The 14,983-nt window shown below is 37.6% G+C and overlaps 1 protein-coding gene across 1 annotated transcript in view; it reads left to right on the forward strand.

Annotated features, from left to right (window-relative positions):
- The window catches only part of NTN1 (netrin 1), a 526,534-nt gene that overhangs the window by 452,107 nt on the left and 59,444 nt on the right, over positions 1-14,983 (forward strand). Inside the window, exon 6 of the mRNA XM_051995696.1 lies at positions 12,869-12,943. Coding sequence (XP_051851656.1) covers positions 12,869-12,943 — 75 coding nt within the window. The remainder of the gene's footprint in view (positions 1-12,868; positions 12,944-14,983) is intronic.

Consider the following 14,983-nt stretch of genomic DNA (forward strand, 5'->3'; position numbering starts at 1 on the left):
CTTTACAAAGTTTCCTTCTTGTACTCACCATAATTTCACAGATGTAGGCTCTTGGCCCCACATTGGGCACCAGAATGTAATGTTCTCTTGTTCAGTTTTCTTGGGATCTCAGGAGCAGTCTTCATTTCAGTTCAGTAATCATCACACAAGTAGCCAGGGGTTAAAGTCCAAATCCTTTATTATCTCTTTCAAAGTCTTGTCTCCTTTCCTGGGGCCTGGTTAGCTTTCTTAGAGGCTTATCTCTCTCCTTAGTTCTGAGAGCTTGAGTTCCTGTTTGTCTTCTCTGCCCTCTGAATATCTCTAAATGAATCCTGGCTGAGGCTCCTAGCTTATATGCTCTACACTGAGTATTAACCAATCATTATATCAAAACCATTATTTATTGTAGGATTAAGTCAATCATACTAAACCATGCTAAACTAGATAACCATTGTCTTATCAATTCCACTTAGTTAGTACCTAGTAAGCATCCTTGTTTCAAGTTCAGAACAGTTATGTACTTAGTAAATGTTTATTGACTATTAGATACCCCTTGATATTTGCCTTTTAGAATGCATTGCAAATTATTGAAGTTTGGGTGAAACCTTAAGGATGGAAATTTCTTTCATACTTGCATCAAGGTCCACATTACTTGTGATGGAAAAAAAAAATAGTTGTCTACTTGATTTTACTGCAGTATAATTTTTTTCACATGAGCACTTTAAAAACAAGTTACAGAAAAAAGATCATTCCCATAGCCTATTTAATAGTCATTAGTAGTGGCTTTTTAAAAATCTCAACTGAATAATAGTTTCTGTTCCAGCCCTTTAAGTTTACTCTATGTCTCTCTATTTCCACTGTGTTTATTAGTAGATAAAATATTGTTGGATTCTAGTTTTTAATCCATTTCTCTATCTTCTTTTACTTTATGGGTGAGTTCATCTTATTCATATTTATAGGATTACTAACTGTATATTTCTCTCCATTTGATGTTTCCCTATTTCTTCTTTTTCTCCTTCTCCTCCTCTTCCTTCTCTACTCTTTCCATGTCCCTTCCCCTTGTATTTCCCTCTAAAGTAGAATACATTTCTATACTCAACTGAGTAAACATGATAGCCTTTTTTTGACCCAATTCTGATGACAGATAAGTGTAGCCTATTCTCCACTTGTCCCACCCATTTCTTCTTTCATTGTAAAAGTTCTTTTTGTGAGATAATCTTCCCCATTCTTCTTCTCTTTTACTCGTTATTCTAGTGCACCATTCTTTCTCACCCCTTCATTTTAATTTTTGAAATCATCCCATCACAGTCAAGCCATACCTGTTCCCTCTGTATATACATACTCCTTTTAACTGCCCCAATAATGAGAAAGTTCTTAGGAGTTGTATCATGTTCCTATATAGGAATGGAAACAATTTAATTTGATTGAATCCATCATTATTCCTGTTTCCTGCTTACTTTTTCATGTTTCTCTTGACCTTTCTATTTGAAAATCAGTTTTTTTTTATTCATCTCTGATATTTTCTTAAAAAGAAATACTTGAAAGTCCTCTCTTTTATTAAATGTCCAGATAAGACAGAAATTATAGGGAATATTTATCTGGAGCTGGGTTCAGAACCCTGTTGCATTTCTTAAATGCAGTTCTGGGTCACAGTTAAAATGGGATAGACAAGGGCAGGTAAGGGGTTATGGTCATAGGTAGAAAGGAGAAATTAGTACTTGTGATAGCAGAAGACCAAAAGAGTATTCAATTCTAGAGTTAAGAGCAATTCAAACACATGTGGCTATATGGGAACAAAGCTCCTTTCTGGGTAGAGAACATAGTTCAGCGTAGGTGAGCACTGACCATATTTCTGCTTAGAAAATACCTCCTTGGGATTTTAAAGAAGGGAAAGGGACCTGTATGTGCAAGAATGTCTGTGGCAACCTTCTTTGTAGTGGACAGAAACTGGAAACTGAGTGGATGCCCATCAATTGAAGAATGGCTGAATAAATTGTGGTATATGAATATTATGGAATATTATTGCTCTGTAAGAAATGATCAGCAGGATGATTTCAGAAAGGCCTGATGCTGAATGAAATGAGCAGGACCAGGAGGTCATTATATACTTCAACAACAATACTATATGATGATCAATTCTAATGGATATGGCACTCTTCAAGAATGAAATGAATCAAATCAGTTCCAATAGAGCAGTAATGAATTGAACCAGCTTCACCCAGCGAAAGAACTCTGGGAGATGACTATGAACCACTAAAACCCCCAGGTTTCTTTCAGGCAATTGCTCTCTAGCCACGTTTTTCCTGAAATGTAAAGTTTGCTGTCTTAGGGGAGTTTTTAAAAAATCTCAGTCAACTTGTTCGAATATTCTGCATTATGCAGATCTTTTAAAAATCTGATATATTAGCTCTCACTTACAGCTTTGTGTTATATGCAAATTTAATAAGTGGGCCATCAATAGATGTCCAACAGATCAATAGACTTTAAATGTCACTGATGAAATAGCACAAATCTCCTGAGGTACTAGACTGGAGACATTCTTACCTATCTGAAATCATTCGGTTAGTAATTAAGTGCCCTAGTGAGGATTTGTACTCAGGTCTTTTGACTTTAGTTCTTTCTATCACAGTATGCATGGCATTTGATAAAAATTTCTTATATTGCTGTTTTTTCTCATTTATCTTTTTCTGTTACTGATCTTGTCTTCCCCACTCAACTGTTAAGTTTTTGTGTATAAGGTTTGTATATGATTTTGGTTTTTGTACCCTTCATAATGTTTAGCACAGACTTCAATTCGGTCCTAGGACTTGGTGCAGCATGCCCTTCCCACATATATACATATATCTTTTCTTTCTAAGGAGAGAAGGTAGGAGTAACTAAAGTACTCCTGTGCTCCTGGTCCTTCTTAGTGGCTAACAGTCTTCTACCACTTGTGTAATAGAGAAATAGATTTGTAGATTTGCCTGGGTTCAGATGTTTCCTCAAAACTTAGTAATTTTGTAATTTGGAACAAATTACTTAACCTTTTTGGTCTTCACTTCCCTCATAAAATGAAAGGCTTATATTTAATAACTTCTAAGGTCTTTTACAACTCTATGATTCTTTGATTTCTACATTAATCATTCACTAGCCACATAAGAGCTAACTTTTTCCAATACTCATTTCCTTTTTTCTCATCTCTGTTTTCCTCAATCCTATCCTATCCATTTCCCACTCCAACCCTGCCCACATTTTCAACTATGCCCTCTGGAATTCCAGTTTTATAATGAACAAACTTTGCTTCCATTCTGGAACTTTTTCTCTAACCCTCTTTCTATCTACTAATCCTCAGTGAGACCTAGTTCCCCCTTCGCCTAAATCCCTCCACTCTTACAACACTTCTCTGCCTATCCTTCCCAGCACCAACTGTGCTCTTATTCATACCTCTGACACAGTGTTCCTAGAGGACAAGTTGGAATACTTTTAATCATTCTAAAATTTTTTTATTAAAAAAATCCATCCAGTTAGATCACAATGGCTATTTATATACAATCTCAAGGCCATTCTCTAGCCCCAATCTCTTTCTTCCCTGAGTTTTAGAACCATATTATCAGCTGTCTATTGGACATTTCAAACTAGATGCTTCAGAGATATTTCAGACTTATAATGTCCAAACAGAACTCATGATTTTTTCCTTTTAAACCCATCCCGCTTCTAAACTGCCATTTCTGTAAAAGGCACCACCATTCTATCAGTCTCCCAGAGTCATAATTTCTGTGTTATTATAAATTCCTCACTCTCTCTGCTCCCCTCCCACACACATATTTTATAGATATTGTCAAATCTTGTTGTTTCTAACTCTATAACATCTCTTGCCTCCACTGTAGTTCTGGATCTTTAGTTTCTTACCTAGATTGTTGTAATAATCTCCTAATCATTATCCCTAATTCAAACCTTTTCATATTTCATCCATCCATCATCTATACTACTGCCAAATTTAATATCTCAGTCTCCTATTCAACAAATTCTAGTAGCTCACTGTCACCTCTAGTGTTAAAAAAACTCCATTCTTTAGCTTTTAGGGAAACTAGGTGGCTCAGTGGATAGAATCATGGATTTGGAGTCAGAAAAACTCATATTTTTGAGTTTAGATCTGTTATCAGACATTTATTCTGTGACTCTAGACAAGTCACTTAACCTGTTTGCTTCAGTTTCTTATCTGTAAACTGAGCTGGAGAAGCAAATGGAAAATCACTCCAGTATCTTTGCCAAAATCCCAAATGGGGTCATGAAGACCCCTACAACTAAAGAATAACAATGTCTAGCTTTTAAAGCCCTTTACCACTTGGCCATTTTTCAGCCTCATTGCACATCACTTTATCCTGTCCTTTTTGATCCAGACCAATTGTCAATTTCCCTGTTTTTTTGTGTGTGTGTCACATTTTATTTTCTATCTTTGGTGCTTTCCTCCTCCAAGAAAAAACTTAAAAACCATCTTCTTTCAACATATACATTGATACTTATTATATACTCCAACATTCCAGTTCATTATTTTACTCTGCCATTGGATGCAAAGACATGCTCCTACTCTTGATCTTGTCATTACCCACAAATGTTCACAAACATAATCATAAATTCTGATATTGCTTTATCTGATAATTATCTATTGTCTTAATGCCTCTTTTATGGATCTTCTCAGCTTCTCCCCCTTCTATTTATTACACTGTTTAGATGGATTCTATGTATTTATCATATTGCAGCATGTATTTTATCTTCTGTGTTTTATCCTCCCAGGTAGTTTGTCATTCCTTCAGGACAGGGCCTGTCTTGGCTCACTGGAGTATGCCCAGAACCTGTCAGAGTGCTCTGAATAGAATATATATTTAATAAATAAATATTTTTTGAATAGAATTTATTGAAAGCTCTACAGAGATGATAAAAATGTCGGCTCTAAAAGCTTTAGGCATACTTTGTTTTGGGGTTTTTTTTTCAATCAAGATATCACTTGTGTTCAATTTTAGAAGTTATTTAACATCATAGAATGTCACAGATGGAAGAGACTCAGTGAGCATTCAAACTGCTGGATTCCCCTTCCTCTCCTCCCCACTTACCTGAGGACCCTAGTGATTCACTTGTATTTTGTGCCTTCTCTTCTCTGTTTAGTGGGACTCACAAGATTTGTGACTGCCTGCCTCAGGGTCTTTATGAGGAATGGTTTTAGAATTGTTCAGCTGAAGACCTCAATGATTGAAATGAAGAAATTATCTTATTGCCATGACAGATCTTATATGGTCTTATATAGGATTTATTACCATCACCACCCACATTCACACCCACACAGAGACATATAAAACCACAAATGCATGCATATCAAGAAAAATCAGTATTTAACCTTTCTGCAAAGAAAGAATTGATTTGAGGCAAAAAAATCTGAGCTGAAAGAAAGCTCAGGAGTATTATAGTACAACCTGAAGCAAGAATCCCATTAAAACATCCTCAACAAGCAGTCTTCCCTTCTCTCCTTAAACACCTTTAATGATACAAAACTCACTAACTCACAAAAGCATCCCATTCCATTGTTATTATTATTTGTTTCCTGTTAGAAAGTACCATCTTAGAGTGATCTAATATCATCTGAATGTTAATTCTAAATCACCAACCTAGAGACAGAACCATAGGAACACACTTATGTTTAGATATAGAAAAGAATTCAGAAACTACCAGCTCTAACTCCTTTATTTTTCACATGGGCAAACTAAGACTCATAGAATTTGTAACTTGCTTAAGGTCAATGAGGTAGTGAGTGTAATGTTCTGGTTAGTTTTCTGGAAATCTCTGGACCAGTCTTTGTTTCAGCAGAGTAATCACCACGAGAATAGCCAAAGGTGAAGTCCAAAAATCTTTATTATCTCCTTCAAAGTCTGTTTCCTTGCCTGGGACCTGGGCCAGCTTTCTAGAGGTCCTCTGGAATGTGTCTTGGTTTCTGTGGGGAAGGCAGGAGGACCACCATGACAGTTTCTGTCTTGAAGTTTCCCTGAGTTTGGGAGCTCGTGCTCCAGCCTCCAGTCCTCTGTCTTCTGAATCCATTCACCATACTGAGTATAAGCCAATCATTATATCACTGGGGAACCATTATTTGTTGTAAGATTAATTCAATCAAACTGAACTAGAGAACTATTAGTCACCATGCTAAACTAGATAACCATTGTCTTCTCAATTCCACTGAGTTAACACTTTGTAAGAATCCTTGTTTCAAGTAGAGAGTTCTGGCCATTACAAGTGAGTGATAAGAGATTTAGATGTGGGTCTTCTGACACCAGAGCCAGTTCTTTTTCCAGGGGACTTAAAACAGGGGAATCTTGGCTTCCAAACCAATGATGGACCCTAAATACTTTCTGCTGTGAAGACCTAAATCATTATCAAACCTTGCATGTAGATTAAGTGTTGTTGGAAGTGGAAATGAATGTGGCCCTATTAGATCAGTAGGTCCTCAGCCTTTGGCTATTGCTCTGACTATACAGCTACCACTCTAGAAAGACAGAAGTTTAGTGAAGGCATTTTTTGTCTTTGTCTGCAAATGAGACTAAGATGGGCTAGGTAATTATGGAAGGGCAGGGGGAAGGAAGAGAGAGCATCTCGGTACAGTGAATAGCCATGAGGAAGTTTTGCAATATGGCTTATCCCACTCTGCAGTTCTTGTTCTGGTATCAATCCAGTTCTCAGCTGCATATAAAAAGCTCAGGATGATTCTTTTCCTGAGGTACTGACAGTTCCTTCTTAGGTGAAGGGGCCTAGATGAGTTTTATAAACTAAAGCCAGAAAAGACATAGTGCCTTTTCTGTGGAAGAGAGAGAATTGAACTTGTCATGAGGAGCAAAATTTGAATCCCAGCTCTGCCATTTAAATTGTGTGATCTTAGATAAGTCACATATTCTCTCTGAGCCCCCTTTATCTTAGTTGTACTTGTTCTGTTTCCCTCTCTGGATTCTTGTGAGAAATCAAATCAGTGCATGTAAATTTTTTTGTAAAACCTGAAGACCTGACATTTTTCATAAAGATTGAAGGGAAGGAAGAGGTTAGAAGGAAAAGTGGACTGGCCTCAGCAGGTGAATGATATCCACCTGGTGCTGTCATTTCCCTGTGTTGCTCTCAAAGAGAGGTACCAAAGAATAGATATGGCATAAGGATGGTACTATGGATTCTGTGCTCCTCTTTCAGATGGAGCTGGGACATATTTTGGGGGAATATCCGATAGGTACATATGCCCCCTCAGATGACATGGGTAACCACCAGCTATTCTCAGGTTTGAATGTTGTTATTGCAGTGGAAAATGCCAGTTGTGGATTTCTTGATCTTACCCACACTCCCTCCATAGCTAGCTCCTTTTTCCTCACTGCTCCACTTATTGGTGCCCTGGCTAAGAGATTCAGAGATTGCCTATCTTGGATTGTAGTGACTGTTCACATTGAATTTTGTTTGCTCAAGTCAGTTCTGGCATCTTCAATGTGAACCCTCCATGTTTTTCTGCCACTTGGAGGACCAGTTGTATCTAATTAGCTCATTGAGCTTACTGCCCCAACTTATCTGCGCTTAATGACACTGAATTCATAGGGCAGGACTGGCTTCTGCCTATACAAATCTTGCCAATGTGCTGCCTGGCATCCAGAACAGAGAGGTGCCAGATGTAAAGCCCATAGCTGGAATGGGAACCTGCTTGGCTCCATCTGCCATATGCTTAGAGACTGGCTGTGAGCCAATCCTGTGATCATGTCTGTCCAGCTGGCTTTTAGAGTCTAGAAGAGGAGGCTCATAGAACATTATAGGAGGGCTAGAAAGTGAGTTACTCAGTAGGGAAAGAGAGTGGGTGGAAGGAGATCAGCTGTTGAGAAGGGGCTTTTTGGCTCTGGGATAGCTGTAGTTAAGTTTCCAGACCTAAACAGAACAGGTGGAAAGATTAAGGTGGATGATGGGCTGCTGTGGGAAGATGTAGAATATTAGGGAGCCAAGATCATGAACCTGCCAGGATGTTCCTGCTGGGGGCTTAACAGATGGTGGCTTTGCTCATCACTGCAGCCCTCTTATATGCAGAGCCAAACACGGAGTTGGGGGTCAGTAGCTATTATCTTTTCCCAACATCTTTTCCTATCACTTGAGAGATAAGGAAGGAAACAGAGGGACCACGTGAATCACTGGTCAGATGTGCACCATTGTCTATTCCTGAAAAAGCTTGTTTCTTGACTACTTTGTAATGTCATAGCATTTATCCAAAATAAAATCCAGGAATCTGGCCCTGAAGATGAGTGAGGAGAGCAGAAAGGAGAGTAGATATAACCAAGTTGGGATAAATCCTTGGAAGATATAACCAAGAATCAACAAGTATTTATTGAGCATCTATGTGCCAGGCGCTCTGCTGGATCTACAAAGACAGACATAAAATAGCCCCACCCTCAGAGAGCATATATCTCATTGAAAGTGGGAGAGGGAAACAAAATGTACACAGAAAACTTCAAAATATATACAATGTGGCCAGGTATTGAACCAGAGCACTTCCCATGGAGCTGGATGTACATGCTTTGGCTCCATGAAAAGATGCTCACATTCATCCTCCTCTGGCAGAATTAATAAAAAGGTATTTCTAGGGAAGAAAACAAATAATTGAGAACCTCAGGCCTCATATTGGAAGTTATCTAAATTATAAGAGGAAATTAAATGTTCCAAGAGGCAGAGATAAGGAGGGACAAATTCCAGACATTAGGGATGGGCAAGGTTAAAAAAAAAAAAAGAGATAGAAATTTATATTTCTATAGCATGTCTATATACATTTATATAGCATCTTAGGTTTGCAAAGTATTTCACTTTACATATATATATAATTTTATATTATTTATTTAATCCTCACAACAACCCTCTGGTATAGGTGCTATTGTTATTATTTCTATTTTACAGAAGAGAACAGAGATTGAGAAAGGTTAATTGACTTGCTCAGTGTCACAGAACTATTAAGTATCTTAAGGCAGATCTTGATTCTAGGTTCAGTATTCTCTCTAGTGGGCCATATTGCCTCTCAATTTAAGAAACTTGTCTTTCTACTCTTCACAACTATCTTAACTTAAGGTTTGTCTTTTGACTTTCAAATGTAAGAGGCTAAATAAAATAAGTAGGCTGATCCTTGACCCTTGGCTCTGATCTGTTGAATGCTTGAAGTTATTTTTTCATTTTGAGATGAATCTTGTATTATCAATGGCAAAAGCAGTCTAAGAACCATGGGCTTCAGAAAAGATGAGATCGGATTTTAGCTACTGAGGTATATAAAAACCACAAAATCCATTAAATGCTGGGTTCTTTGTTCTTCTTTCTTTTCTTTTCTTTTTTTAAAATTTTTTAAATTTATTTTTATTTATTATAGCTTTTTATTTACAAGTTACATGCATGGGTTATTTTACAGCATTAACAATTGCCAAACCTTTTGTTCCAATTTTTCCCCTCCTTCCTCCCATCCCCTCCCCCCGATGGCAGGTTAATCAATACATGTATGTATGCTCTTCTTTCAAAAAAAAAACCTCTTTGTTTATTACGTAAAGCAAGAATTATTTCAGATCTTACAAAAGAAGGAGGAGTAAATGGCAATACTTTGTAGATCATTTATCTAGTGACCTTCAGTATTCCAGAGTCCAACAGTCAAGAAAAAAAGAGTTCTGAATAGCTTAAAAAAAAAAAAAAAAAAAAAAAAAGAAGTCGCAGTAGCTAAGCATTTGTATTGGCTTTCTGGTTTATTTTTAGAGGATTTAGAAGTGATCAATCAATGTCTCTTCTTTCTTCACCATTTGTTAGCAAATGCTTTCAAAAAGGATGTCTATATTGTAAATTTGTCAGAGAAATTTTTAAAAATCTTAAAACATACATATTCAAGTAACATTTATTGAAGTTCCATTTAACAATCATTATTTTAGTGCCTACAAAATGCCAGCTACTAGGCACTAGAGTTTCAAAAGTGAAAACAGTCCCTACCCTCAAAGAGCTTACATTCTATGAGGGTAAACAACATACACACAGATAAATACAAAATATACAAACTCAATAAAAGTATTGAGTTTAGGGGAGAGTCCTAAAAAGAAACACTTGTAGAAGAGGCAGCACTTGAGCTTAGCCTAGAAAAGAACTAGAAAGCCCAAGAAATGGAAAGTAAAAATGAAGAATATTCTAAGGGGAAAGAATATCCTAAGCAAAGACACAGAAACAACAGATGGAATTGTGTATGGAAAACACTAAATTAGCCAGTTTTTATTAGAACAAAGAATTGGGGAATCAACTCAGTCTAGGAAAAAAAAAAACAATTGAAACAAGATTTTGAAGTCTTTACATAGAAAACCACTGGATCTTCTTGAGTAAGAAAATGACTTGGTCAGACTTTAGGAATGTCAATTTGATATCTCTGTGGAGGATGGATTAGAAAGAGGAGAGACTAGAGATGGGGAAGTAATGGAAGGCTATTATAGTAATTGACATGAAAGGTGATAAAAATCTGCAACAAATACCCTAGTGGTGGAACTGATAAGATATGGCAACTGGTTGGATATGAGGAATGAATAACAGTGAAGGATCAAAGATGACTCCTAAATGAAGTGAACCTATCAAGGATTATGATAGGGAAAGTTATAAGGAAGGTATTTGTGGAAAGATGAGTTTTATTTTGGACAAGTTGAGTTTGAGATACTTGTGGAACATCCTGATGGATCCCATCAGAATATTAGTCATGTAGGACTGGTATTTAGGATGAAGATTGACCATGTAAATTTGAGAGTACTCTATATAAAAAGGATAATTGAACTATTCAGAGTTGAAATCAAGGAGAGTGTGTATAGAAGAAAAAAAAAAAAAAGAGAAAGAGAGAAGGGAACCCAGGACAGAGTTTGAGGAATTCAGTAGCTTAGAAGATGTTGACCTAAATGATCCATCAAAAAGAACAGTCATACGAATAGGAAATGAGCAAAGAGAAAATAGTTTTATGAAATTTAGGGAGGAAAGCGTATATAGAAGGGAGTCAACAGTGTCACTGAAGAGAGATCTAGAAGGATGAAAAATGAGCAATGACCCCTGGATTTGTAGATCTCTATTAACTTTGTAGAGAGCAATTTGAATTGATTCAAGGAATTGAAAGCCAGACTTTAAAACTGGAAACTGAGAGGGATGTGGGGAAATTGCAGCAATAAGTATAAACACTTTTTTCTAGGAGTTTGGTCTGTGCCCCCCCCCCCCTCAGTTTATATAGGGAACTAGGTGACAGTTAATAAGAGTGCTGGACTTAGATTCAGAAAAACCTGAGTGAGAATCCCACCTTATATACTTATTAGCTATGTGATTCTGGGAATATCTTTCTCAGCCTCAGTTTTCTCATCTTCAAAATAGGGATAACAATAGGACATAAATCACAGGATTATTAGGAGTCTCAAATAGGATAGCATATTTAACACACATTGAAAATCTTAAAGTGCTATATAGGTAAAAATGCTTAGGGAGATAATACTATGTGTTTACATGGTATATATTCAGATGTCACAAGTGCCTGCTGCTGAGAGGACTTTCCAGGACTAGCAGAGGACAATGCAGGAATCTAGTATTGTCTAGCCTATTAAAAATGAAGCATGGTAAGAAAAAAAGAAGAAAAAAAAGCAGCCTTAGGTGGAGCAATTAATCTAATTTTATTCAAGGATTTTGATCACATTACACATGGTTTGCTTTAAAGATTACTTATTTTGCCTAGATTTTGCCTAATGTATAGACCCTTGAAGACTGGGAAGCCTTAAGACTTGTGCTTTGTTTGACCATAAACAAGAGGCCTACTCTCTGGAAGTCTCCATTTTTCTCACATATAGAGTACAACTATTACTACCCATAATATTTACTTCATGTGTTGTGAGGAACAAATGAAATATTGTGGGTAAAATTGCTTTGCAAACCTTAAAGCACTGTATACATGTCAGTTATTATTATTTACAGCTTTATTTGATGACATGATGCAGAATTTGTAGGCCATTTACATTGACCCTATGCTATTTTTTTGCATTCACTGATGCAAAATCACCCCTTAGCTTAGATCTCCATTCTTGATCCAACTTTGAGGCACAAGTCACTACTTTGGAACACTGTTAAGTTGGGGCCCTGTGGTCAGGTTGTCTAGTGGGATCCTGTGTACATTCTCTGCCCTGCTTGAGTTCTCTCCTCTAGGATGACCCTGCCGGAAGGCTGGGGAGCAATAACCGAACTTTAGCTTGGAACACTGTGTCTCAGCAGTAGGGCCCATTAGAAGTGAATGTTCTTAGTGGGGCATTTTATTTGCACACTCCAGTAGAGTGGACACTAAAAGGGTTTTCTAACGTTTCATGGGCTGCTAATTTCCTCAGTGACCCTTTTTGTTGGGACCTGACCCCAGCCAGAGGCTCTGTGCGATGAATGCCAGCGCCTGACACAGAACCTGGGTGAAGGGTGACAATGAGGCCTCTATTGGCTTTAATCAGGCTCCAGTTGCATCTTAAAAACAGGGGGAATTTGTGTGGCTCTCAAAAGCCCTGGGTGGCGCAATAATGGAGACCCCCGGGTCTCCCATGGAGGCCAAGGCAGCCCACAGACAGCAGCTAAAGGATTCTTGAGGCAGGAGGGAGGTGGGAGGTGGGAGGTGTCAGGCGGGCAAGCAGGAGGGGGCTCTTTTGTCAAAAGGGGTCTCTTTAGAAAACCAGGACTGCTCTGAATGCCTCCCAAGCTCTATTGGGCAGCCCAATCGGGCCTGACAGATGGATATCACAGGCACACTGCTTATTCAGGGAGCTGGAGCCTCTCTGCCCCTGCCCCCGCCCGTCTATTCATCACCAGGCTAATTAGTTTTTGTCTGTGTTCTCTCTCTCCTCCCCTGCAGACTGTGATTCCTACTGCAAGGCCTCCAAAGGGAAGCTGAAGATTAACATGAAAAAGTATTGCAAGAAGGACTATGGTGAGTCAGAGTTTCTCTCCTAGGGAAGAAAAAAGTGCAAGCTTATAGGGGAAGAGGGAAGGAGGGAGAGGGAGAGAAAGTAAAAGTAGAAGGGGAGAGAGAGAGAGAGAGAGAAAGAGAGAGAGAGAGTACATGTCTTCTGTGTGCACATGTGAAGATCTGCATGCCCAACACAGGAACAAGGAACAGACACATATATCTGTTCACTTTATGGGAATTAGGTGCTGATGGGATACATCAAGACTTCTGTGCAGTTCTTTTGAGATTGTAGAATTTCTTCTCCAAAACCCAGGGAAGGACCTGAAAGGGCCTGATCTGATAAGGTATCAGACCAGTCTGGATCACAGGACTCGGACTCTCCCCAATATACCCCTCTGACATTTATCCCTGAAGTTAGTCCCCCTTTAAAAATTTTTGCCATTTCTTTTTGAATTTAGGCCATACTATTTTCATGTGTTTAGTGATTTCCCTAGAACTTCCTGCTTTTACTGACCAGAGCAGAGTAGTAGAAAGAGTTCTAGATCTGAATCAGAAGTCCTGGATTCCAGTTCTTTCTATCATAACTTGGTGTTTAATCTCATAAAAATCATTTTATTCCTGTGGGCCTCCATTTTCACCTCTATAAAATGAGGAGCTTGGACTAGATGAGTTTGTAAGGTAAGTTAAGTCTCTTCTAGCTTTGACACTTATAATTATAATGATAATTGACATTATATGATTCTATGATCCTGACATAACCCTGTAGAGAAAAGATCTAATGTTTTGGGGGGAAAGAATATTGAATTTGGAGCCCAAGACCTAATTTGAATCCCAGCTCAAACTTGGACAAGCCTATCAAGACCTCCATTTTCCCATTTGTAAATCAAGAGAGTTGAACTATATAGCCTCTGACTTCTCTTCCAGATGTAAATCTAGGGTCCAGTGATCCTACAGGATGAGATGATCTCTAAGCTCCTTTCCTACAATAACATCCTATTGGATCTCTGATTTTGCAGAGTTAAATAGAGAAAAATAAAGAACACTCATAGGATCTTACATTTGAGGTCAGAAGGAAACTTAGAGACCATTTAGTCCAGCCTCTTCATTTTAAAGAGTTGGAAACAGAGGCTAAGGACACTGTCTGTGGCCACACTAAATTTCAGAGGCAAGATTCTGAGCCAGATCTCTCTAGCTCCAAATCAGGCATTGTAGCCACTCGATCATGATGCTTCCTATCCAAGGCCCATAATTCCATCCCTTTTCATTTTAGAAGAATTCTTTAGAATTTAAAATTAGAATTTGTACTCTTCAAGTACAAATTGGACTGAATGAAACTGAGATTTCTTCTGAAATGCTGAAAATAAGCTTAACTACTACCACACCCCTTCTCTATTATTTATTATTATTTTATTATTAGAAATCCAATGCTGTCCAGCACTGTACTGGTCACTCTGGGAAGCAAGATGGAAAAGGTAGAAGAGTAGCCAAGATTTCTTGGCTTCTAGAAGCCCATAATTTTAGCCGAGAATTTATATGTGTGTATATATATATATACTTATATATGTATATGTATATATATATATATATATATATATATATATATATATATATATATATATATATACACATATAAATTCTCGGCTAAAATTATATAAATTCTCCTGGCTAAAATTATACATATATATTTATATTTATATATGTATAGTCACACAAACAAACACACACACACATACACACACACACACACACACACACACACACGAACTGTAATATGGGGATAATAATAGCACCTACCTCCCAGGGTTATTATGAGGATCATATAAGACTAATTATAAAGCACTTAACATAGTGTGATTAAGATCATTAATCTCAAGGACAAATACCCAAGAAAATTACTAGTATGAGGAGGCCTCTTTAGCAAATCTTACTGGGGGACAGGGACCATGAAATAAATGCTAAACATTAACTGGGAAGAGAAACAGGAAAAACATTTAGATTTATTCCAAGAAAATCTGTTGAATATTAGCTCTTGAATAGATCTATGAGGTCATCTAGTCTTTA

This window comes from Antechinus flavipes, chromosome 4 (assembly GCF_016432865.1).
Source record: "Antechinus flavipes isolate AdamAnt ecotype Samford, QLD, Australia chromosome 4, AdamAnt_v2, whole genome shotgun sequence".
Classification (NCBI taxonomy): domain Eukaryota; kingdom Metazoa; phylum Chordata; class Mammalia; order Dasyuromorphia; family Dasyuridae; genus Antechinus; species Antechinus flavipes.